Source organism: Zeus faber (assembly GCF_960531495.2).
Source record: "Zeus faber genome assembly, chromosome: 8".
In the NCBI taxonomy this organism is placed as follows: Eukaryota; Metazoa; Chordata; class Actinopteri; order Zeiformes; family Zeidae; genus Zeus; species Zeus faber.
The window spans coordinates 21,355,334-21,382,026 of record NC_137195.1 but is presented as its reverse complement, the minus strand read 5'-3'; the positions used below and the strand labels follow the sequence as shown (position 1 = coordinate 21,382,026).

Below are 26,693 nucleotides of genomic sequence, written 5' to 3'. Positions count from 1 at the left end.
GGGGAGCAGGGGGTGGGGGTCAAGACATCCTGCACTTGCCAAAAAACATGGCACCATAAGGTAAAATGACAAAAAATAAAAATAAAACTATCTGGCTGAGCAAACAGAGGACCTTGGGCATGCAACTAAATTCTCAAATGCAAACAAATAATTGAATGTCCAATATAATGGGTGAGCAGCTCAGTGCCAATATGACCTGAGTTCCCTGCTGATGTACAGTATTGTGATATACAGTATATATTTGGCCATTAAGAGTACATATTTCTCACCTCATCTTATTCTATTGAGTTTGGGAGGTCTGATTCTATTCCAGTTAGTTACAGAGGCCTGCACACTTTTTATAATCATGGTGTATGCCTTAGGTCAGAAAGACTATACATCTTACTAGGGGACATTACCTCCTATTTGTGAGGGATGGTGAAAGGAATATGTGTGTAATGTAGAGGCTCACTTTAGTTTCCTCTTCCCGTATAGCGTCTAGTAAATAGTGTAGGAGCTCCTGGCTGTCCTGCTGCTGGTAGCCCTTGAAACGAGGAGCCCTAAAGAAAATAAGAAACAAAGAAGCAACCTTGAGCAAGTGAGTTGGGGAATACAGAAAATCTTATTATAACCTGGAGATTTATATCAATTTTAAATTTTATATATTTTTTCAAACGACCATTTAACGAGTGTTGACAATGTGCCACAACGCTCCCAGAGTAATGACGGCCTCTGTCCTTTCTAAGAAGAATAATGTGTTGATACAGAACATTTAAAATTACATCCACCACTAAAAGAGGAGCGAGCTATCAGCCACACACAAGGCAATCAAAATGCACACAGATACATCAATGGGGAGAAGGAAAAAGGCCATTATTCTTTTCAAGGACTTTTCATCATCGTCACATCGTTGTAGGACTTAATAGCTTCGTGGTGCTTATATGCAGACATTTCAGATTTCATTTGATTCCACGAGTACCTTGTCCAAACACAGACACGCACAGTCAATTCCTGAAAACATTAGAATAATGTCAGTTTGTGAACAGGACACTTTTTTTCCCCCCCATACTATCAAAAGTAAAATAAAATGTATCTACAGATATTTGAATATTCAAACATTTCCACAGCAAAATCAAACCAACCCTACATTCATGGATGTTTCTGTCTTGTTATGTAACCCCTGTTTACAATATTAAAATTATGACACACACCAACACAAAACAAGAAGTCTAATACAACGATCACAGTCTAAATGAGATGGGACATTAACGCCTGACCGGTCAAAGGGGGATTTCTCTCCTTGAGCCTATCTCCTTGGCTGTCCGTGGTGAGACACATGTGGGGGACAGATGTTGGGGGCAGATGGGACAGTCAGAGCTGTAGCCAGGCAACCTGTTGCTCAACGCCATCTACACAACTGCAGAACAGGTTGGGCTGACAAGCACCACGCGTGCGAAGAAGACGTGTCCTGGCTCGGGTGACGATCGGTCAAATGGTCATTTGAAAAATGAACGGGGGTGGGGTGTGTGGTTGGGACGAGTTTCAGACAGTTTTAACAAAGAAAGAGGCAGAAATCTTAATATTGGTGGTTTGACATTCTGAATGGACCACAAAATGCTGATATATTTCAGACGGATATTTTATCTACAGTAGCTGCAAATTCATTGTGCATTATATTTTTGTATTGCTATTCAATATTACAATTCCTTGTAATTGTATGTTAGACGTGTATGTTTGATGGGGACTATGGAACATTTTTTAGGTCTAGCTCCCTTTTCCTTGGTGGTTAAATGCATAGTGCTTTTGAAAAATGTCTGCAAATCACCTCAAACACGCTTTCAGTTTGATAAGCTGTAGACATTCCATCCTATGTATCCTTAATTATTTGCTCAGCTAAGAAAATATTGTAGTTACCATCTGTTATTTAAGACATTTTCATTGCTGCCTGTTAGACACAAAAAGGAAATATTTTGAAATCAATAACCTTGTGCTCTCAGAGTTGGATGAACCAACGCTGGTTCATTCATGCAATGTGCTGAAAAGATGGCATTTGGACCGAGACTGTCCGACAGAGGCTTGGGGAGAAATTGGTCACCACCTGCCCCAAACACAGGTCACTGACAGGAGGTCTGGAGGACACACACACACACACACACACACACACACACACACACACACACACACACACACACACACACACACACACACACACACACACACACACACACACACACACACACACACACACACACACACACACCCACACACACACACACACACACACACATTTTGCCCTTTTGCTGAGGAGAGAACATATGTCACTTATTTAGCAGCTAAAAAAGAAGGCACATGAAGGAATGTCTCCTTTGAGTATTTTGTAGAACACATTTCAGTGGGTTTAGCAAAGCATACAAAGCAAAAAACTATTGATTATGTTTACCTGGCTCATTATGCATTCTTGATCTCAGATAAGGTTATTTACTTATTTATTATGAATACATTCAATGTAGCTTTAATGTTAAGGACCAAAAATCTGTTTTGATCATTAGAGCATTTGCTTGTCTTGCCACGGTTTCTCACAACTTAAATCTAGCAGCGTAAACACACAATGGGGTTGGACTGGTATCCAGTCAGCATGCAGTGATGAGCAGAATGTTAAACTGTGACAGAGTCTTGGTATGCTGGGAGCAATGAGAGAGAGAGAGAGAGAGAGAGAGAGAGAGAGAGAGAGAGAGAGAGAGAGAGAGAGAGAGAGAGAGAGAGAGAGAGAGAGAGAGAGAGAGAGAGAGAGAGAGAGAGAGAGAGAGAGAGAGGAGAGAGAGAGAGAGAGAGAGAGAGAGAGAGAGAGAGAGAGAGTGAGAGAGAGAGAGAGAGAGAGAGAGAGAGAGAGAGAGAGAGAGAGAGAGAGAGAGAGAGACTGGGGAGGGACAAAGAGAGGGAATGAGAAGCTGAAATGGGATCACTGGGAAAGGAGCAGTCTGGAAGCTCATCCCAGTGGAAGAGAGACGCAGAAGGGCCCTGTAGCACTGTTCCCAATCTGGCCTTGGCCAATGCAAACAGCTGCGGTGCTAACACAATTAATAGCCGGATGAGTTAGTACCAGACACAAGGTAACACCCCCCACCCCCCAACGAACACGCACACAGGGAAAAAATAAAATAAAAAAAATGTACCCGTACATGGCCACAGCAACTCAAGTGACAACCACACTAGAAAATGGGATTCACTGGGCTTACTTATATATGGCTTACTCATGTTATTTACATAACAAAGCCTGTAATGCACCTATAGTTTATGCAAATGTACTACACATTCATCTATTTATTTATTTTTGAATTTATTTATTTAATACATTTCAAAGATTATCATTGAATGCATCTCGGCAATGCCTAAAAAAAAAAATCCAAACAGAAATACCATTCAATCCTCATCTAAGAATAATGGGAAATAAGAGACTAATTAATAAAAAAAAAAAAAAAAAAAACACTGGGCAACTTCATTGCTAAATTATTTTTGTGTGCATTATAGATGTTTACACAAATGATCTAAAATTTATCTGAACTCAATACACGGAGTGAGACGCACTTACGACGGAGGGCATGCGCACACACAAAATGCATGTGCATGCATGCATAGCGCGTGTGTGTTCAAGGCGGCTCTCACTGAACATGACCATCACAAACTGCTGCTTAACTTAATGCACAATCTTCCATTTGGAGCAACACAGATGGAAAAGGATTTATGATGAGCAAATATGAGTAATTTCCCCAATGTCAGGGAAATGGTGACGAATGAAAACAAACACCAATTCTGCAACCCCCCCATTATTGATGATGATAAATTTGAATATTTATTTCCTACTTTGTGTGCACCGAAAAATTAATTCCATCATAAATGACGATAGAATTGATATTACTAAAAAAAATATGTGATTAACACTTGGACTTCCATGTTACTTGCAAATATAGGGATGGTTTTCCTTGGAGGATGAACAGAACACTGCTGTAAGATCAAGACTTATGCTTAAAGTTATCCACGACAAGTCTTGAAATAAAGCACATTCTGTATGCCCCTCACCTGCTTTATATAAGGAGGGGACTGGCAGAAAAGGCAGAACAACTATTCCACTCACGTTGCTTGACATACGAACATCGAGAAACAGAAAGTAAATTTTTGGGGCACGATCTGAAATGCAGACACTCCTTTCGGTTCAGAATATACCTCCCATGCCGACGAACATGACAAGTTGACAATAGACCCTGGCCAAACCTTTAAACCTTTGTATTGGAGTAATATACACCAGATGCACCTGAAGATGACTCGGCCATGTTCAAAGTCTTGATGTCCACAGAATCACCACATATGTTTCATGGTTCAGAGAAAACTATCATGTAAGGAAGCATTGATCCAGGCATTAAAATAAAGTTTCTTTCAAACATGTATTTTTTCTTGGTTCATTCCGGTATAGAATGAATGAATAGCCCTGGATCAAAAAAAAAAAAAGAATTACAAAAATAAGAATAATAAAAAAAAAAATAGCCCCGGATCTATTTTTCTGCCATTTTCTCTGTGTCGAGAGAGAGAGAGAGAGAGAGAACCAGTTGCAGGGCTTGTTTGCGCCCACAATTTCCGCTCCACTGCACGTCTCCGTGCCCCGCTTCTCTAAATAGAGCAAATAAAAACATTGTGGTTTTATTTTAGATGTATTTTCACTATCTGAGGTTCACCTTGGGCTAAGCCCGTAATGTCATTGAGATTTGTAATAACACAACGCAAGATCTGTCATAACACAAGTGAAAAACCATACAAAAGGGTACAAATTGCCCACATCATGCCACCACCACGCCTACAAAAGAAACAGGGATAACCCTGATCCTGTGATCAAATGTGGCCTGGGTACAAGCTGGGACCCTCCCTGGCACCAGAGAGTGTGTGGTGCTGACCACCCCAACCACTGGGCTTGGCGTCGGTCCGAGTCCTCATCAGACCGCTCCAGCTGGCATGACGAGGGAGGTCTGGCCTGGACCTGTGGTGGCTGGCTCGGGGTACACAGATGGTAGCGGGGCAATGCATGGCCATTTACAGTACACATGAACGCAAGTCCACGCACAATCACGCACACACAAGCAAAAATACACTCCAGTTTAGACATGTCGACTGAGCAGATATTTGGAAGACAGCATGAATTGGTTTGGAAACCACTTCACTACTTTTCCTTGAAAAATAGATAGATGGATAGATAGATAGATCACATTCAGGCAGATTCATCCATGTACGTGCACTTTTCCAATGTGACTAGCACATAAATCTGAAGACAGTTTGAGATCTGGCCACCTACTGGTAATGAGTACTTAGGCATCGATGGTTCTAATCCATATCAGCAGGATGGAAGAAAATGAAATTGGGTCTGCATGAGCGCATAAAGTTGTGTGTACAGGTTGTGTGTGTGTGTGTATAATGCTTGTCTGGCTGTGTGCATGACTGGCTGCGTGTGTGCCGCAGAGTGAGGTGGTACCAGGTGAGGTGGTCGCTTACACAGACTAGCACACACAAAGTGTGCAGCACCTGATTACTAGTCAAAGCCGCATCAGCGACGGAACAAGTGGTCCGACAATCAGATGCCGCAGCCACCCACCTGCACGACTGAACAGTGCAGGACCCCTCCAAACACACTCAACCAGCAGTGCACCATGTTCGAACAACAAGAAGTCAACCAGCCAGACAACATTTACGCCGTTTGTTCATGAAAGAGCCAGCCATCCGTTCAGCTTGTAGCGTTGGCCAATGTGGGTCAGCACGTTCGCCTCTCACAACGCCATACAAGCCCTGTTCAGGATCAATCGTGACACAGGTGGTGCAGCAGGATGGCAAGAGGGAGAACAAAAAATAAAAAATGACCAGCAGCATGCGTGCGCGGCCACCCACACACACGCGCACATTTGCACACGCACCACAATTTTTTTTTATCATTACTATTATCGTAACACTTTGAATAGTGTTCTTTCAGAATGAAACTGTAGATGAGGTGGCAAGGTAAAACTCTGTGAGGAACTACTGTACCATCCAAAAAAGGTGAAGGTGTTTTCAAACAATCAGCCTTGGATAACAAAAAACCTATAAAGACAATTAGAGGAGATAAAAGGCGCTTTTCAATAGAGGGTAGAGAGCAGAGCCAAAAAGCATTCAAGCTAAAGGCAACAAACAAATTAAAGAGGCATAGAGGAGGTAAAGAGAAATCCCGACAGAGCAACCACTCTAGGCTAGGCTAGTTTCTTCTTAAAGGGCAGATTGACAAACCATTACCCAGTGAATGAATGTGTTTGGAAATGATGTAGCAATTAGATTTAAGAACGATTTTCATCATTATTATTTTTTCTACTTAGAATTACAGCTGGTCTAATTTTTGCGATACAATTATCTACGCCTGCCAAAAAAAATCAAACATTGCCCGCAAACTTGAACGTCACATAAAGTAGACGGGACAGAGCTAACGCTACAGTGAATGGCAACTTGGAGAGAGACATTCGGAGTGTGTTTTATTTGTAGATCTATATTTATTGCCCAGTTCCCTATTGTATGAATTTAAAAAACGTGAACATAACTACTTCTGGACGCTGTGGAGCCTGTCTGCGGTGCAGCCGAGCGGGATTTTGGAAAATATGGAAAAACATTTTGTGTGTAAATAATAAATATTTAATAACTATGCCAATAAATATGCCACTTTAATTCACATGCCACTTTAAATGCACATATCTGTATATACATAGGCATATTCCTTCTACCTATTCCATTTTATTTCAATTTATTTTTATTGTATTTTATATATTTTTTTATCTTATTCTATAAGTATTCCACTTACTGTATTACGTTTTAGGAGTCAGTTAGTCGGTCTATTAGAAAGGAATTTTCTACTTTTTATTTTATTTTATTTTTTTATTTTTTCCTAGGACTTATTGTGTGCTATCACCGGGTGCGTTGCATTACATTTCACTGCATATATGTATGGAAGTATGTATATGTATGTGACAAATAAAAATCTTGAATCTTGAATCTTGAAATACTAAACACAGTACTTCACCATCCCAAATAGCTGTGACACTAAGTGACTGACTACCACCCTGCTACTGCGCTTTGGCAGCAAGAGGACGACTGCCTTATGTAACGTCACTGGCAGCGATGTAAAGAAAAAAAAAAATACATTTTTTTAAAAACAAGGCATTTAAGGCACTTTAGTTTAGCTCTTTTTGCCTACAAAAAATTTGTGTTTTTTCCTCAAACCATGTTCTCCATAAGTCAAAGATGATGAATTTATAAAAAAAAAAAATAATAATAATAATAAAGTTGCTCTTTAACGTAGCAGAAATCAAAAATACACTTGTACATGAGAACCCAGAGTTAAATAGTCACATTAACCTTTCTGCAAACCCAAACACACTGCGGGAGCGAACAAAGCAGAAAGGAAAAGCTCATAATAGACACAAGGCTGGGTCTCCACAGGTCAAGGGCACCCCAAAGGCCACGCCATCAGGAAGAAAATGTCCCAGTTAACAAATTGCAGGATGTGGAGCCTTTACAGCACTCAACAGCATTCTCATTCTGACTAACTAGGAAGGGTGCTGTGTGTCTTACTTCTGGCAGAGCTGGTTGAAGAGGATCTTGGGGCTAACAGGCCCTTTCACTGGCTCCTTCATGCTATGAAGCAGGAGGAACATTGCTGAGGTCAGTGGCTCTGGGCTGGGTAGCACCACGGTCAGCGTACTCTGGAAAACAGTAAAAGTATAAGATACATTAGGATACATTCTAGATTAGATGCATGGCGGAATGGGAAGATAGTATTAAACAGGCTCCAGTTCTACTCTTTATTTACAGTATATGACATTAAAGCAAATTGAGTGCATTTTCAGTTCCCCATTTTAAAAGTATTTATTTAAACTTGCTTAAGTATAATATTTTGCATGAGGAGGGTAAAGTTGTCTGATCTGGACTACACTCTTTAGGATCATGTAGACTTTACCAGTTTTGTCTCTGCAGGGGGGCAGATCTTCAGTTTGTAGCCCCTCTCCTTCACTTCCTGGACAAGGTCGATAAGCATGTGTGTCTGGGACAAGTTCTGTTCAGAAAGGATAGTTATGTTCAGTCACGTTGCTTGTTTATTTTTTATTTACAATTACAATTTAAATGTGTTTTATATTAAAAAAAAGTAATTAATTCAGTCAAAAAGGTGCACACACACGAATGTGTTCTGTATGGTGCGCCAGGCATTTAAAAGATAAATCCGCCCTTGCCCAGACAAAAGAAAAATGAAACGGCGTTCATATGCAGCTGGTGGCAAAGCAGGGTGGTCAATTAAAAATACCCTTGTTAAATGTAGTCTCCATTTCAAGAAGGTCCTGGATTCAATTCCCGCCTGGGGTGCTGTTGGCACCATGCTCCTGTGGGTTATCTCCCAAATAGGAGCCTTTCCGTGTGGAGTTTGCATGTTCTCCCCGTGCTCACATGGTGTTTCCTCCACCTACCATCAGTAAGGACCCCCACCAAAAACATGCACACATCACCATCGTCTGACCAGCGATGGACACTTGGTACCAGGTCCCCGGGCGCGTCAACGAATGCTGCCCACTGCTTCTGGCTCCCCCCCGGAGGAAGAACAAGCCAGGATGGGAAAAATGCAGAGTCTACATTTCACTGGCCACCACCCCAAAAAGCGTGTGTGTGTGTGTGTGTATATATATATATGCATGTGACAAATAAAGATTCTTAATTCTTAAATCTGTGAGACTGAAACGTAGATAGAAGATCCTTGATCCTGGGCTGTAGCCCAGAGCAGCTATTGTCCCATCAATTTACACGAGCATCTTTCTCTTTCCTTTCAAGGGATATTTGTTTTGTCACATCCTGGCAATGAAGACAGTTGCTATGGAAAACACACAATGGACCGGCTTTGTAAACACAGACATGGCTCATCCACTGATAATTATGTGTTTGACAGAAAGATTGCAATTTTCGGGGAGACAATACAAAGACACCGAGAGAAGGGGGAAGAAGCGCTTAAAGCACGCTCACTCGCATTTCAATCAAGAGAAAGGCCCTGAGGGTGATTAACAAAATGGTGTTTTTTCCCCACCATAACAGCTACATTGTTTGAGAAGAATGTCAGTTTGCAGTCACCCTGACACAACCAGAGGAGGACTAGAGTGGCTCTGTAAATGGGTTGTGTGTTTTAGTGGCAAGTGGAAACAACCGAGAAGTGGAAAACCACTTTTACAGCAAGCGAACCTGTGCTGAGACCTGCGACCACCTTGTGTTTGTGCTATTAATATTTCATGGTATGACATTAACTATTGGTTCACAGTAAGCACTCTGTATTCCATACCAAGGGATGGATTTCATCATCGGTGAAACTTCATGAGTCGGGGAACGTTCTCAATGTCTAGTCTGATTCCGATTTTTACCACATCCTCCTGCATCGTGCATACACACCGTTTATCACCGCAACACCAACCTGCATCACAGCGTTAAAAAAGCAGGTATTCCCCAGGTTGTTGATGCCTTTGACAGGAACCAATGTGCTGTTGATGGTGCTCTTCCCTCTGGCTTGCTCGGCATTGTCAGTAGGATCCTCTCGCAGCTTAATTAATTTGGGTGACGTTCCTAAACAACAGAAGCATGAGTCAGAGATGCCTGGTGGAACTGCAGAACCGCATGTTAAACTACATATTACACAGAGATGCTGCTGTTGTGGACTTCAGGCCTTAGTCAAGACTGCAAGATGGAATTGAGGGTGACGGGTGGGATTTAGCCAGGTGCTGGTAAGTGCACCTTTTTTGGGAGTTGAGGTTAAAGTTTTGGCCTAAGAGCTGGAACGGAGAGCCTGCCTTGAAGTTGGGATGGAAACTAGTAGCTGAAAAAGCCAGAGACTGGCTGGGAGCATGGTGCTGGGGTGGCAGCTGGAAGGAGAGCTAGGTCATCTGTGGAAGCAGATGACAGCTGGAGATATTTCCTCTGGTTAGGGAGGGGCAGAGGTTGCAGGGGTGAATGGGAAAGATGAGTCTCTGGAGCCAGCTGTTAATCCTGATCACCACTGAAAACTAACCCAAAACAGAAAAATCAGCAACTACAGATGGTCAGAATCTAACATAGCGAAGGAGATATAATTGACTGTACACATACACTTTATCTAGTGGTGGGGTAAGTAAGCATCTGACAGCATTAATTAATATAATTTATATTATTCCAAGTACCATTTCATTCCTTTGTGTTAATTGCTATTATAATTTCTAATTTTATATTTCTTAAATTGTTATCACTCCTGCTTAATATTTTTATATTAGTATAATCAACCCACATTAAAATCAAATCCCACCAGCGCTCTTTTTTTTTTTAAGCACGGTGGCACAGTGCTTGCACTGCTTCCTCGCAGGAACACATTCCTTGATTCGATTCCCGCCTGAGGTGCTGTTGGCACCGTGCTCTGGTGGGTTATCTCTCGATTAGGGACCTTTCTGTATGGAGTTTGCATGTCCTCCCCGTGCTTACATGGGGTTTCCTCCATATAACATCAGTAAGGACCCCCACCAAAAACCATGCAAAAAAGATTGTTGTCTGACTAGGGTTGGACGTTTGGAATTAGTCCCCCCCGGGAGCATCATTGTATGCTACCCCCTGCCCCCCAGAGGAAGGACAATCCGGGATGGGTTAAAAGCAGAGTTTCACCGGCCACCGTTTGTAGCATGTGTGTGTGTATTGGTTGCCATTACCACATGGGTTCATGTATTATGGTATGCGTGCTGTGTGATGAATAAAGAATTTTCTTCTTCTTCATCATCATCATCATCATCATCATCATCATCATCTAAAAATTACATCTTTACAGTTAACCTTCAATAGATAGAAACTACAACTATAACGTGATAATATAAGCAAAAATGTATTATCTGACATCCATAAAGAGATTGATTACGTTTTTTGAATGCCATAATAACAGCAAACACCTATTCATTAAGTAATCAAATCAAAATCCATATCATCTGCACAGACATCTCAGTCTGCAACATTTCACAAGTTGTAGTTTAATAACATTTCAATATGATTCCCTCAGAATCATAAATGTTGAAAAGAACCTGCAATGCCCACAAACCACTGCGTACACAACTGCTAGACCCCACTGAGGCAAAAAGGGAAGAGGACAGAAAACACAACTGAACGGGGAGATGGACTGCTAGTTAGTTGTATGAGGGCTACTGAGAGAGGCTACAGAGAATGACACCCCACACCTACTAGACGTTCTCAGTTCATCCTGCATATCTCTAGAAACTGGTGATTCCTTTCTCTCAAGACAAAGTCAAATGTTTGCAGTGGTTTCCAACATATCTAACGCGTAGCAGCTGTACGAATATGTCAAAAGTCCAAGTCCCAGCAATGGATGGCATTACACACTTCAGGACCTTTTTCCAGTGTTCACTGTATAGGATTGAGCAAGGACGGTGGTGACAGGGGATCAATCACATAGTGATTCTACACTGATTGCTGCACTCAGCGATAATATCAAATCAGAGATATACCAAAGCAGAAGCATCAATAAACAATTTGGCTTCAGTTAAGTGGGTATTTCCATGCACACCGCCAGGCATGACAAAAATAATTATTAACTATGGAAAACCCTGAAGGACCGTTAAAATCAGTACACTGTCATTAAAATAACCCAAATTTATATTGTAAACTTAATCTAATGCATACCTAGCCAACCAAAAGGAGTGTACAGTTTACCAGTATACAGGTTGGCCTTAGGTATGCAAACAAGGCATGGTATGGGACATGCAATCACTGATTAACAAATTCACCCAGCTCATCCCTTCTAATTGAATAGTCGTCAGTCCGGTTAGTGGAGAAAGAGGCAAGTTGTGTCCCGTCACATTAGGCATTTATAAGCAGAACAAGTGAGAAGACCCAAGGCTCTGCAGAGATGACTGGAGAGTTAGCACCCCCCCCTGCCCCAAAAGAACTGAAAATGTACACATTTTACACTACTTAGCATGTCTTTCATGCTCCAAGACACTGCAAGCTGCCTAACCGCCTAGTGCCCACACACACACACACACACACACACACACACACACACACACACACACACACACACACACACACACACACACACACACACACACACACACACCAGCCCACCCCCCCAGGGTTCACATCGCAATCTATCTGATTATTATTAATCATCACTACATGATTAATAGGACTAGATAAAAATGTTTTGTTGATTTTATATCTTACCTGATAGAGCGTCACAAAAATAGTGTGTTACTATGTTATAGTATGAGGACAGCAACTAACAACTATTTTGTTTATCGATTAATCAGTTGATTATTACGCTGATTAATTTATATCAATCAGACAAAACATCTTATTCAAGGGTTAATGTGTGCACGGAGAACAGGTTTCTGCTGCAATCAAAAGTTTTACTGCACAAAATGTGACATGTGAAAATGTGACATTTTGTGACAGGTTACACACTAATTATTTGTATCAAAGTTTTGCAATATATTTAATGTCTGGTTTGAAAATGTCACTTTTTGGAAACATGGCCAGCTACATGGCGCAAAATGTCACATCACATCTTCATGACATTGAGGCATCACGTTGTCAGGCAGCCATAAGACACATTCCAATTGCCCAAGTATCGATTTTATTGCCCCGGGCAACCGTTAAGGGTCAAGAACTTTATATAGAAATATAGAAATGAGATCTCACCGCTCCAATAACCATTACCTCTAAGAGTGAGCTGTCCCAGGCTGATTCATAAATAGGGCTGGGAAAAGTTTGAAAATTTTCAGTACTGATACTGGTGCCTGCCCAATTTTCCCTTTTTACACCAGAAATACTCTGTTAACGATCAGATGTTTTAAATCAAATGAAAATAATAATAAAATAAAAAAGCTTCTGCATAGCCTTAAAAAAAAAAGAAAATAAGTGAAACGGATCAATAGTCATGTACTGAAATTTGGCACTGATTGGCTAGACACTAAGCAGCATCAATGACTTTGATGCGTAACATAAAGTGTTGCGTTTTGACAGCCGTCCTCAACTCTGCACAGAGCGAATGAGGTTTACGTGAAGAAAAAAAAACAGGTGGAGAATTTTCCTTCTCTCGAGGCAGAGCATGTAGGACAGGTTGAAAAAAAGATCACACTGATTTAATAACATTTGGGTTAGTGTTATTGCGTCCGGGGAAGGGGCTCAGCGGGGATGACCGAGTTCATCCGGAAGAAACAAAACCGATTCTGATTTTACGTCCATTACCGACAGATTGCCAAAACGATCGCATCTACACTAGAAATAACGTACTAACCCTAACCCATTACGTACTGTATCCCTAACAGTCATCTAATGTGGGGACAGACTTAATACGGAACTTCTCCGTAAAGGAGGCCAATGTGTGAATGACTACCTTCTGCATTTGCTGGATATTTTTTATGGATTCTTATGGATTTTTATGGATTCCTTTTGATGGGAAAGGGGCTCTCGATGAACCAGTCAAGAGCTCAGATTTGCTGTTTAGGACACTAGCCTGACCCATTTATACCCAATCCAAGAAACCTGAACCCAGCCATGAGCCATCATAATCAAGTCAACCTGGCCCTTGGCTCTCAAAACCAACATGGCCTTGCTCCTTGCACGCTTTGACCTCAATTCAAGGAACCACTCCTTATCTAGAACACACTAAAAAACACAAAAAAAACCGATTCATCCAATAACAGTGCTCAGCCCACGACTGGCCGCTATCAAGCAAGCCTCTTCAAGGCCAAGGACCCTGACAGTGCCCCCCCCCCCCAATGATGTGAACCCTTGGCTTTCTTTTATTTAATATTTTTTTAAGCTTCTGCTTATCAGCCGACACCTAATACTTAAGCACATAATTTGATTCCATTTCCTTGCAGACATCTCACAAAGAAATGCCTTTGTATGTATTAGCAAGGGGTGAGAGGAAGAAGAAAGAGCCACATGAACTTTAACACTAACACGCACACACACACACACACCTTTCAAACGCTTACTTGAAATTCATGGTTCCTTTACAGATACTTTATCCCAAGGCCATATATATATATATATATATATATATATATATATATATATATATATATATATATATATATATATATATATATATATATATATATACACACACACACACACACACACACATACACATACACACACACATATACATACACACACAAAAATTAATTTAACACAACCCATGGCTCATGTTGGATCGCAACTATTAACAATTTTCCTGAATGTGGTGGTAAACATTTGTAACAAATTATTTAACTTGGTTTTTTTTTCCTGCACTATTTAACATGATGATGAAGAGACAGCATAATTCTATTAATATACATATAAAAAAACAAAGAGTTTATCAACAACAAAGCTCATCCATCCACTCATGATACAATTGATTCCGGGGTTCTGGTCCTAGACGCTCATTTGGTCAGTTATGACCAGGCGTGGCAAAAAAAAAAAAAAAAATCACACCAGGAAATCAGGTTCCAAAAGCTAGGCAGTAAATGAACAAACATGTGATTGCACCCGGCTAGAGGGCGCTTTTTGAGCTTGATAAGAGGCTTGGAAGGCAGGGGATGAGGTTCAGCTTGCAGGGGCGACTGGCTGCCGTGGCGGCCCATCCAGTGGTGCCAAAAGCATCTGGCCCACTACACGGCAACATCTGGGGGGCCGTGTCTATCTCCACTGTTGTGGCCATAAGGGAGCACCCATATGTCAACACCCACACAATGCATGGAAAACAACTGAGCACATAGGGACCACTATGTGCTCAGTTGTTTTCCATGCATTGTGTAGCCCATGCACTGTGTAGCCCAAAAGGAAAATACTGAAATAGTAAAAATGTCTAACACAAATGGTTTATGCAAGTGTTAATATGTTAAGAGTGAAAAGTAGACAAAGAGAGGGTGTCACAAACTCGGCAGGCCCAGAGAGTGGTGACGGACACTGGGGTCTGGGAGGGAGCTGGGAAAGAAGGTAAAGAAGCTGGGCAGAATGGGGATGCCTATGGACACACTCTGCATCTGGGACCGTCACCCAAAGGTAAACACTGTTCAGGGAGCCATCTGGCCTGGGCTGGGGGATTGGGGGTGGAGCCGGAACGAGCACAAGCATATGGAAAAGCAGATTTTTCCTCTCCCTGCAGCGGTCCGGGGCCAGGAGAATGTCAGCACGAGCTGCGTCCACGCTTGACTGTGCCACGCCGGGCACCACCACCTGGCCCTCCTCGCTCAGCCACCCAATATGGGCAGCAGTGACACTGTGGAGCTCATCCCCAGGGCAGAGGAAAACATCGCAGTGCTCACGCTTGCTTGGCCATATGCATGTGGACGGACAAACACAGACACACACATAGAACAATGCGTCACATACACCCTGCTCTGTTTCACAAGACATACAGAAGAACAATAGATGTTCTTTGATTTCGGGTTGCGAAAAAGATTATTGCTTAAGCAAAAGACAAGTCTAAATTATCTATCAGATATGTGTTGAATGAGTTACAGAAAAAAAATATTGTTTAAAGCTGCTGGCAGCACCTATTATGAGGAGCTTGTAGAGCTGAGACAGTCACATGGTATGGCCAGTGCACTCCATGCCTGCATGTTCACTGACACTGCAGCAGTGCAGAGGGCCAAGGCCAGATCCCCACATGCAAGCAGTCAAGAGGAAGGCCTGGAATGTCTTAATAATTTGCTAATTTGTTGTGACTTCAGGGCATGAAAAGCCTGTTTCCTTGCCATCTGAGGCCAAGAGAGCCCTGTGCCATGGTACTTGCAAACACACATGCTAGAACTCCATGTGCATGTGTGTGCACGTGCACATATGCGCGCACATACACACACAGGAACATGGAGTTCTAGCTGCTCACGATGTGGCCTAGTTTCGTGTGCGGTGGTGGGAATAAAGACTAATACACCCTTGATTACCTCATGAAAACACCACCAGGGGACAAGCTCCTTACTGACTCACAAGAGGTCTCCCTGACAAGCGACTTTCTGGTACAACAACCCAATCGGATTACACATTACAGAGCTATGCACCAGGGAAATGAAGACGGGAACAGTGATAGAACAGTCCTACTTTACATACTAATGTCAGACGAGTAACAATGCTAATTATAAAAAAAGAAAAATCAAAGCTATGTATACAGAGCAGGACAGAGGAAGAGGCTGAGAGAAAGGGTGTATGCATAGGCTTCGACAGAAAAGGGGGAAAAAAAAAAGTCACATTTTTATGAATTAAATTCAAGAGTTCAGACAAATTGAAGAATTCTTATCCTAAGGTCATTGATTTGAGAGAAACATAGTTTCCGGTAAACTGAAACAAAAAAGGCTGAAGGTCTTAAATAAAATGTCAAAGACACCATTGGTAATATCTTTCTCAAGAAATACAATAAAAAAAATAACTAACCTATAATATTTGTGTTCAACGCTGTGTGTGGTGTGTGTGTGTGTGTGTGTGTGTGTGTGTGTGTGTGTGTGTGTGTGTGTGTATGTATATATATATATATATATATATATATATATATATATATATATATATATATATATATATATATATATATATATATATATATATATATATATATGCATGCGCTTTGGTATATATGCTGATAAAGACTTACAGCCAAATTTTATTGCTGATGTTATGATTTGCTCAAATCAACCTTTGAAACATCTCTGTAGTATCTAACTAGAAAATATATGCCAATTATGGCTGAGAACTCACACTCTTAAAAGAAGAAAGAAAGAATATCTAGAGTGATGAGAAGTAATAGAGGCAACTGGAGAGGAAAACATGGGGCTGAACACAGCGATCAACAATCTCTGATGCCTATTCAAAACCAATGTTTTAATTTCCTCCACAAAAAACCCCAGCTGTGTTACGTACTGAAGCCTAGCTCCAAGAGGACAATTCACTTTCTACTGGGACTCCGGTACTTGAACTGAAGGCCTTGATGGTGAGAGAGCATAGTTAATAGATTTTCTTTCTTTCCCAAGATGTTGTTGTACAAAACTATTATTGATTCCTTGCTGGGGATTCTTTGTACTTGGGGTCTATTGGAAAAGGAGAGCACAACAACATATTCTGACTAAAATCTGTCCTTCAGCCTGAAATGCAATTTCACAAGCTCCTCAACAGACAGCAACGGTCCATTTTGCTATGACAATGGCAGCCCGCTTCTTTACCTATTTAACCAGCCGGTGCGGAACAATCAGATTGTAAGAAAGGTGGCGGTGAAAGCTGTAAAGCGGAATGGTTTAAGTAGTGTCCACTCAGACCAACAGATTCAACCCCCTGTACCATATCAGCAGTAAGACCTCATCTACTAAGTCGTCACTAAAATACTGCCCCAAAATGTACAAACACATCAATGTAAAACACACAGATAAAAGGTCCCAATAAAAACTCTCTAAGCCAATGCAGCTCAAATTTAAAAGGCAAGTCAAAATGTAAGAATAGCAAAAAAAACATTCTCAGTACATGGTATATAAAAGATCTTTCACTCAAACTGTTATTTTCAATATGTGCAGATAATTAATTATTCCCATTAAAACCAATTTGTTTCAGCCTGAAAATATAATGTTAAAGCCAAATGCATATTTTGACAAACTTTGTGTGTGTCTGTCTGTGTCCAGTAAAAGTTAGCGCACTCCAGCTGTATGGCTCCATTGCCTTTCACTTGTTGAGAACCCTGACTCCCACAAGTGCAACACACAGGCCCAGAGGTGGCGAGACACATAGCAGTGCAAGGAGAGGGGGGAAAAAAAAAAAAAAAAAGCGAGGGAAAAGCAGAGACGGAACGACAAAGAGAAAGAGATATACAGAGCAGTGGCTGAACTTCACACAGCTGCTCTCATTCTTCAGGGAACCCAGCCGGGAAGTGTCGCTCAAGCGCCTAATTCCTCTAATGTGTGCAACCATGCAGTAGTTTGGTGGTGGGCGGGGGATAGGGGGTTTTGGCTACTCCACAGTCTGGCTGATAGGTGACAGTGCCGGCCAGGCCCAAGACAGGGACCACTGTGGAGGGCACACTGGGAAAGATGAGTAGAGACTAGTAGTGAGGACATGGGATGCAGACCAAACACATTTCTTGGTGCAGATTATGCCAGGCCAAAACAGGAGGGCCCAGGAAGCAAGAACACAGGCAGCACTGAGAAGGGGGGTGTAGCTATGGAATGTGCAGGTCTATATATGGTCAGCTGATATGGTTGGGGCAGTTGGGTGGGGGGGTCAGGTGGTCAGAACTATTTAATATGGGTTGTTTGGTCTTTATATCTCTTTTATGGAAGTTAAGATAGTTTGGATATAACTACGTTTGTTAATACTGGTCCCAACAAACGAAGAATCAAAGACCCTCCCAGTCTCTAGCAACTCTTAAAGCATTATATCCATGGAGAGAGAAGCCTCTTACTTGCTTTTTAACCTTTCTGGCAAATTGCTTACTGAAAGCCATCAAAATAGCCATTTGTTTTAAAACAAACAAAATAAGAGAAATACAGAACAGCACACATACAAAAGTTTTACTAAACCCAATGTAGTAGTACAAAAGACACATCTGAAAGGTCAGAGGCTGGTGGTTCTGAAGCTGTGAGCTACAGGTAAAAAGTAAATGGCCTTAGCCAGCAGGGGGAGTAAGTGTACTGTCTGGGGTCAATTCCCGGTGTTTCTGTGAATGACCGACACCTCCTAGCAATAATAACTTTGAACCAGTGCCGCTTTGGAAGCCTTGTGGAGCTACTTTAATCCTCGTAAAGTGAGGGCTTTGAGTGTGTGCACATCAGTGTGATCCACCACTGTACACGGGATCTAGAGACTGCCAAAGTCAATACACAAATATTACTGTAATTCTTGCATCAAAGCAAAAAGATGGACACTGCTAACACAAACCCATTTAACTCCTACTAGTGTAAGCTGTATTATAGATTGATAAACAGGCATGCTACTACTTGATCATGAATACATGTAATTAAGAAACACAACTGAAAACATTGTGTCGGGTATAATACGCTATTTTTTTTTAAGGCTTTTCACTTAGAGCTTATATTACTCAAGGTTAGGAAATTAAATACTATGAATTAAATGAATCTAAAATGATCTAATCACCACTGTGCTTATTATACAGCATATGTGTCAAACTCAAGGCCCGCGGGCCAAATGTGGCCCGCCACGTCATTTTATGTGGCCCGCGAGAGCTTAAAAGGTCGGATATCTTATAATGCCGATCATGTTACCCGTAAAGTGACTGCATCCCACCACTAGATTGCAGTGTTTCCACATCAGTGCCATTTTCCGAATTAAGAAATACAAACAATGATCCCAAAATGTCCAGGAAGAGAAAAATGTATGCAGATGGAAGGCTGTTTCAAGAAAGATGGGAAGGCGAATATATGTTTGTGCTTCAAGGAGAAAAACCGGTATGTCTTTTGTGTTATGAGGCAGTGGCGGTTGTCAAAGAGTACAATCTACGTCGGCCTTTTGACACCAGAAATTGCCCGCGCTGCAAAGTCTTTTTCAGAGGGTGCATTTTTGAAGCAGTGCATGCTGAAGGTCTGTGAACAGGTGTGTCCTGACCAGATACAGACTTTTAAAAATGTCACTTTATCAAGAAACACCATCATGGACCGAGTTAAGGAACTAGCAGAAAACCTGGCAACACAGCTGGCCGAAGAGACACGCAGCTACATAGCTTTTTCATTAGCTCTTGATGAAAGCACAGACAACATGGATACAGCGCAGCGCAGAGGTGTCAAGTCAGACCTTTCTGTCACTGAGGAGCTGTTGGATGTAGCTGCCATGCATCGGACCACAACAGGACGGGACATTTTTGATGCGGTGGAGAAATCCGTAAGTAAAAATGCATTGCCCTGGGAAAAGTTGGTGGGATTAACTACAGACGGTGCACCTGCAATGTGTGGAGGAAAAACGGGCTTTGTTGGACGAATGAAGGAGAAAATGCAAAAAAGTAACTGTCACACGCCTCTGATAACGTAGCATTGCATTATCCATCGAGAAGCTTTGTGTGGGAAGGTGCTGGGTATGAATGATATAGTGACCACAGTCATGAAAACAGTGAACTTCATTCGGGCGCGTGGCCTAAATCGTCGTCAGTTCCAGCTGTTCTTGAAGGAGATGGGCTGGGAGCACGGCGACGTGCCATACCATACAGAAGTACGGTGGCTGAGTAGGAGCAAAGTCCTCAAACGATTTTTTGAGCTTAGGGAAGATATTGCTCTTTTCATGCAGAGTAAAGGAAAACCCTTGTCTAAACTGTCAGATCCAAACTGGCTGTGTGACTTTGCTATTTTGTGTGACATAACTGAGCATCTCGCCCAACTGAATCAGAAGCTGCAGGGACGCAAACAAGTCATCACGCAGATGTCCGACATGATCACGGCTTTCCAGCGTGAACTTGATCTATGGATGTACCAAGTGAAACAGGACAATCTTGCCCACTTTCCTGTTTGTCAGAGCATCTCAGACGCATTCCTGGTACTTTTTCATGTACTCAGCTAGCTACCAAACTGAGCCGGTTAATGAATGAGCTTTATCGACGCTTCTCTGACTTTAGAGCACAGCACTCAGGCTTTGCCATCTTTGCCAATCCTTTCACTGCACCCCAACATCTTCAGATGGAGTTAATAGAGCTTCAAAGCGATAGTGGCCTGAGAGCAAAGTTCCAGGATGATGCAATCCAGGACTTTTACCGTCAACTGGCCCCTGGTTTGATGCCACAGCTTCGACCCCATGCTGCCCGTGTTCTGTCTATGTTTGGGAGCACCTATCTGTGCGAGCAGATGTTTTCATGTTTTATGTGTTTATGCAGACAAATGTTCACTGTAATCAAACCATCTCTCATTAGTTGGATGTATCCCCTTGCAAGGCTGTGTGCAGCCATTTGTTTATGTAAAATGCTACACCTGTCACACATGTTCTTAGCAGCTCACAATTGTTGGTTGGACCGTTATTCTGCCCCTCTCAACTATGACAAAAAAGTTTTGAACAAAGTTAATGTCATAACTTGTCATTTATCCCTATTCACTTGGATAGTTTGATTGTTGATTGATAGAGTAATGTGGGTTTCATAAACTGACAAATTAAAAGGATTTATGTTATAACAGAGCAACAAGCAAACATTTATTTTTACATTTATGCAAATATATACGTAATATTTGTAAGTTGCATAATAAAAATCCAGAGCTATTTTACATTAAGGAGTAGTTGCATTTATTTTACATTACATTAAGCTACATTTATACTGCCTCAAAGTTACATCTGGCCAGGTGAAAATGAGTTTGACACCCCTGTATAGAGTATACTAAGGCCATAGGTCTTACAAAAGCCGGATTTTCTATCAGTAGTTTCCTTAAGCTGCGGGGTGCCACCAAACAAGCCTACAGCTCTACCTGATGTTGCCTTCACAGAGTGCTTTTGTAGAAAGTCCAGGGTCTGGGCCAAGGCTTTCTTGTTGCAATGAGTGGAGAGCTCTTCATTACATTCAAAACACCTGTTTGAATGATTAAGAAAAACACAAAGACAGAGAGATACTATTAGTGGCACTGATCTTAACCAATGAAACAGATGTTCACACAAATTTTCTAGTCTATTTATTCCAGCAGCGACTACATGGTCCAAAAACATGGTAGTATTATGTTTGTATAAGGGACATTTTGGAGATGAATTGTGTTACTATGTGTGTAAAGGCATGCTTTATTTGTTTCACAATCCGGTGGTGCCAATTCCCGGTTCAGAGAGTATGAATCCTGACATGTTGTTGCTCCCCCAGGCACCACATTTCACTCATTTAAGGTTGTTATTGGTTGTGCTAATTGGCAAATCTAGATGGCTGACTGAAAATAGTGGGGAAGACTTTGACTTTCTTAACCCGGACCATCCACGTCTGCAATTTTTTCATTTCCATATCAACGCTCCTGCCGCTCCAGGGACTCTCACCAGGCCTTCCAGGTGCTCAGGCTGATGGTGATGCAGTGAGACTCAAGATGTAGAGCTTGGTGATGCTTAGCAGAGTGCTGGATCCCTGACTGGTTACAGCCCTGGAATCAAAAATGACAAGCACGCACGCGCACATACACACACATATATAGAATTATATATATTAATTTAAAACATTTTATGACAATAAACTGTACTTGTGATTGCAGAATGTCTTTAGACCCCCAAATATCCAGTCCACCAGCAAAGCGCATATATAGAGGACAGTTTGGTACCAAATGAAAAGAAAGAAACCAGCGGATACCACTGAGAAGGTTTGCAGAGGAAAACTCAGAGTCAACTCATTGTCAGGCTTCTGTTATATAAAGTGCAACAATAAAATGGGTGTTGAAAAGTGTCGAGTCATTCAATTGAAACAGCATTTCCAGGCTGCATTAGAGGCTTGTAATGTGTCACTACAGTCAATACATGTAAGTCGGTCAATAAGCTCAATGAACAGCTAATGTTTGGACTCTCCATCTCAACAGATGCCCTTGATACTATCTAATAAACAGGCGTCATTTAAATAATATTTTACCTGAAATCCACACTTGAGGCAGACCAGGGTGTCACTGGAGCTGGTGGGCTGTCCATCGATCATGGCCCTGTCCCTGAGACAGTCAGCGCACACGGACCATACACTGGAGCTCACCGACTTCTTCACTGAGCTCAGATCTATTGCCTTGCTCACATGCTGGCAGGTCAGACCTAATGAAGATATTGCATTATCAGGGTAGCACCTTCTCAAACTATAACACACACACACACACACACACACACACACACACACACACACACACACACACACACACACACACACACACACACACACACACACACACACACACACACACACACACACACACACACACACACACACACCTTTCGTTTCACAGCATATCACAGTGAAGAATTTATTAAGTGGCCCTGGTGCCAAGGATACCAGTCACAGACTGTGCTGCATAGAGATAAGCACATGTTTACTATAGTCTTTCTTTACTTGCACTTTACCACTTTAATGTGAATGGTGTGCTATACTGGTCTCTGGGGACATTCACTTTGGCCTCATGCGCTTAGTCAGCAGTGCTATAAGCCTCACAGGCGGGTAGATAACATTGCTTGCCTGTCATATTACTCAGTGTTGTTGACCTGTCATTACTGTTTCAATGTTCCTGCTTGGACTGCGACACGGATTGTGTTCCTCAATTTATATGTGGAGATGTCTATCAGACTTCATCGTAACACACATTCACCGTGAATAGGACAAACAGTATCGCTGCAGAGCTTACTTAGTTGTTCTTCAGTTCTGCACATTTTTTGTCATTAAAAATAAAAGTAAAACTTTGTCAGTAAAAATAAAGAACAGAGTTGTTATCCCTCACCTATCTGCTTAATGGAAAACCATTAACGTGGTCAATTTGCATGTCCCACCAACATGGCTCCCACCCAGCAATTGTGACCCACTCACTTTCTCAGTAAGTTTCAATTGCTGTTGTAACATTGATGAATTCAGATAAAGTCAAATTAAACAATGCAATAAATCCCTTGTATTAGGAGGCAGATGCTACGAAGGATGTGGTGATAGTGGACCTCAGGGTGTATGCTTTGGGACAAAGTGCATATGTTACTGAATAGCAACCTGTATAGGCAGGCACATCATTGGTTATTTATGACTAATACCCCTTTCCCACTGTACCAAAAACCCAGTAACTAACAATCGGCATTTGTCACCAGTGGGAAAGGAAAAACCCAGGTCTCAGTCCAGGGTAAAATGACCCGGCAATCAACACAGGTTTTTTTCGGCTCCACCTCCGATCGGCTCTTGACATGAACAGGACACCCGGGACTCCCCGCTAATTTTGGCCCCTTTACCTGCGCGATGCGACACGTGTTGCAATTCCGGAAGCTGGTGTATAAATAGACAGGAATATCCATATATTATTCCATCATTTCATATCCCATTTTGAATCCAAAATCAGAAGTTATTGAGTTTTTTTCCGTATGGAGGACCGAATATTGTGAGTGTGGGGACCGCAGTGGAAAACCCCCAAACTCGCCAGCGGTCCCCACTCCCAGTCGGGAAGGTCAGGTGCATACACTGGCGCACCGGCAGCATGGAGTATCGGTGTGCGTACCTGCAGCGATCCGATTATCACAGAGGGAATGTCCTCTAATGCATAGGTTCCCAACTACTGACGGGGCATTTGCTACCGGGCCGGGAGAACGCGGGCGAGATTTTTTTCAGGAGCAATCTGCTCCACAGCGGAGCAGCAGCAGGAAATGGAGTAAAGCAGATACATCTATAGTTTTTAATTTGCTTTGTTAGGAAAACAGACTACTCTGATCAGAGCTGCAGGTAGTAATTTGCTTATTGTAATTTACTACCAGTGTTCCCCAAAAATAGCATCCATTTTTCTTCGCTAATTTTGGTGAGTGACTTCAAAGTAATATAATAATATATACATATATATACAATTTTGATAAAGCTCTTAACTGTTTAGGTGTGTTGTTTAAATATTTTCATATTTTTGTTATTATTTATCATTTTTAATATTCAATAAAAGTTACTTATTGAGAAACAAGTGTTTTTCTTTACAAATCAAGACTCCATAGTTTAACAATGGCATTAACATGACCTTAAAATCGAAAGTCAAATCAAATCGTGGCTTTGGTGACACCCCTATGTTTAAAAAGTGAAAACCAAGTCATTAGAAGTATATTTTAATTATGCTTTTTACTTCAGCGTGACATGGGTGGAATAAGGAGATGGTGGTGTGTGGTGCTTGTGGAGAACTTTCAGCTCAAGGGGTACAATCCTATATTGGAAAACATCAAGATATAACTTGAAGGACTATGGTGTGTTAGGTTTTGGATAGCTTGTGTCAATCCACAATTGCAGATATGACAGAAAATTTGCGCACTTTTCAGAAGGAGAAGCAACACTGAGGGACAATGTACCACCAGTTTTTTTTAAATAAAGAGGAAGAGGAGGCATCAGAACACCTTTTTATCTTCTACAGCACATTGTACAATGTCCAAAAAGAAAAGAAAAAGAAAAAGTTCCCCATTGCTAAGTCCTACCCTATTGTTATAACCATTGAATTTGTCTCATCCAATCATTATGTATGGTCAAAAAATAAAGGTTGCATAAAAAAGGTTTTTATCCTTTAGTCAGCTATGTTTTACCTGTGGTCCTTACATTTTTTTTAATGTCCCCCAAAAGGCAATAGACACACCTTCAATTTTACAGGTTAAGGGCAATAATTTAAAATTGATTATTCAAAATTGATGGTAATCAACATTATTTGGCCTGACAACTGGGTCAGAGCATCTCCAAAACAGCAGGTCTTGTGGGGTGTTCCCGGTATGCAGTGGTTAGTACCTACCAAAAGTGGTCCAACGGAGGACAACCGGTGAACCGGCAACAAGGTCATGGCCGCCTAGGGGTTCATTGATGCACATGGGGAGCAAAGGCCAGCCCATCTAGTCCCATTTCCACAGAAGAGGTACTGTAGCACAAATTGCTGAAAAAGTTCATTCTGGCTAAGATAGAAAGGTATCAGAATACACAGTGCATCACAGCTTTCTGCGTATGGGGCTGAGTAGCTGCAGATCATTCAGAGCGCCCATGCTGACCCCTGTCCACCGCCGGAAGCGCCTACAATGGGCACGTGAGCTTCATAACTGGAACATAGAGAAATGGAAGAAGGTGCCTGGTCTGATGAATTACGTTTTCTTCTCCATCATGTGGATAGCCGGAATTAGGGTCCGATCCAATTGAGCATCTCTGGGATGTGCTGGAACATCTGTGAGTAAGTATTAATTTAAGTAAGTATTAAGTATTTTGTTTTTCATTTGTGTTTTGGAACAGGTGAGATAAACTCTAAGAACTACCCATCTGCACTAAAGGAGGAAAGCCGGTAAACTTTTGCCATTCTGTTATGTGGACAATGCAACGGTTCAAGGATTGCATTGGCTTCACGAGTTCTCCCGGTACTATCCTGATGGCATTCCCAGATATTGCCATGACTGCCTGTATTAAAAGGATAAGACACTTGTAAATATTTCATATTTGTTAAATATATTTAATATATACTTTTCCCCTCCTTCCTCCTATTTCAATGTCATGTGTATATAACAATGTTAAATTTCATTTGACAAATAGCTGTAATAGCACACGTATGCTTGGGTGTCTCAACTTAGTTCTTGGAAAAAATGGCAAGGCCACTGGGGGATATTATGCATAGCAAAAAATATTCATTATTCACTGAAGGTTATTCAAAGCTATCAACCAGTAGCTACTGCATAGTTACTGGGTTGCTGGATAAAGTACAGCATCCACCACCTTTTGAAAAACAGTATGGCCCAGTGAGAGTTGCCAGTTGCACTCACAGATGAAACCACCTTCACAAAAATATTGTCTTTATTTATAAATTATTTTCATAGTCACAGGCACAGTATGAAATTAAAATAATTCTATTACACAGGCACAAGTGTGCAGGGACTCATACAATATCCATTAACTCCCTGATCAATTGGCAACGTAGTGACGCACTCTATGAGCGTTTGCTACACTGTGCTATCGGTTATTACAAGGATTTGGGATTGAAAAACAATCTAAATCTCAGACGACCAACCACCCAAGATTG

The 26,693-nt window shown here is 41.6% G+C and overlaps 1 protein-coding gene across 1 annotated transcript in view; it reads right to left on the bottom strand.

Annotated features, from left to right (window-relative positions):
• Positions 1–26,693, bottom strand: part of usp45 (ubiquitin specific peptidase 45) — a 42,531-nt gene that overhangs the window by 12,308 nt on the left and 3,530 nt on the right. Inside the window, exons 3-9 of the mRNA XM_080005714.1 lie at positions 22,583–22,752; positions 22,006–22,106; positions 21,459–21,559; positions 9,482–9,630; positions 7,994–8,089; positions 7,609–7,739; positions 452–539 (exon numbers count right to left, since the gene is read on the bottom strand). Of these exons, the coding sequence (XP_079861840.1) occupies positions 452–539; positions 7,609–7,739; positions 7,994–8,089; positions 9,482–9,630; positions 21,459–21,559; positions 22,006–22,106; positions 22,583–22,752 (836 nt within the window). The remainder of the gene's footprint in view (positions 1–451; positions 540–7,608; positions 7,740–7,993; positions 8,090–9,481; positions 9,631–21,458; positions 21,560–22,005; positions 22,107–22,582; positions 22,753–26,693) is intronic.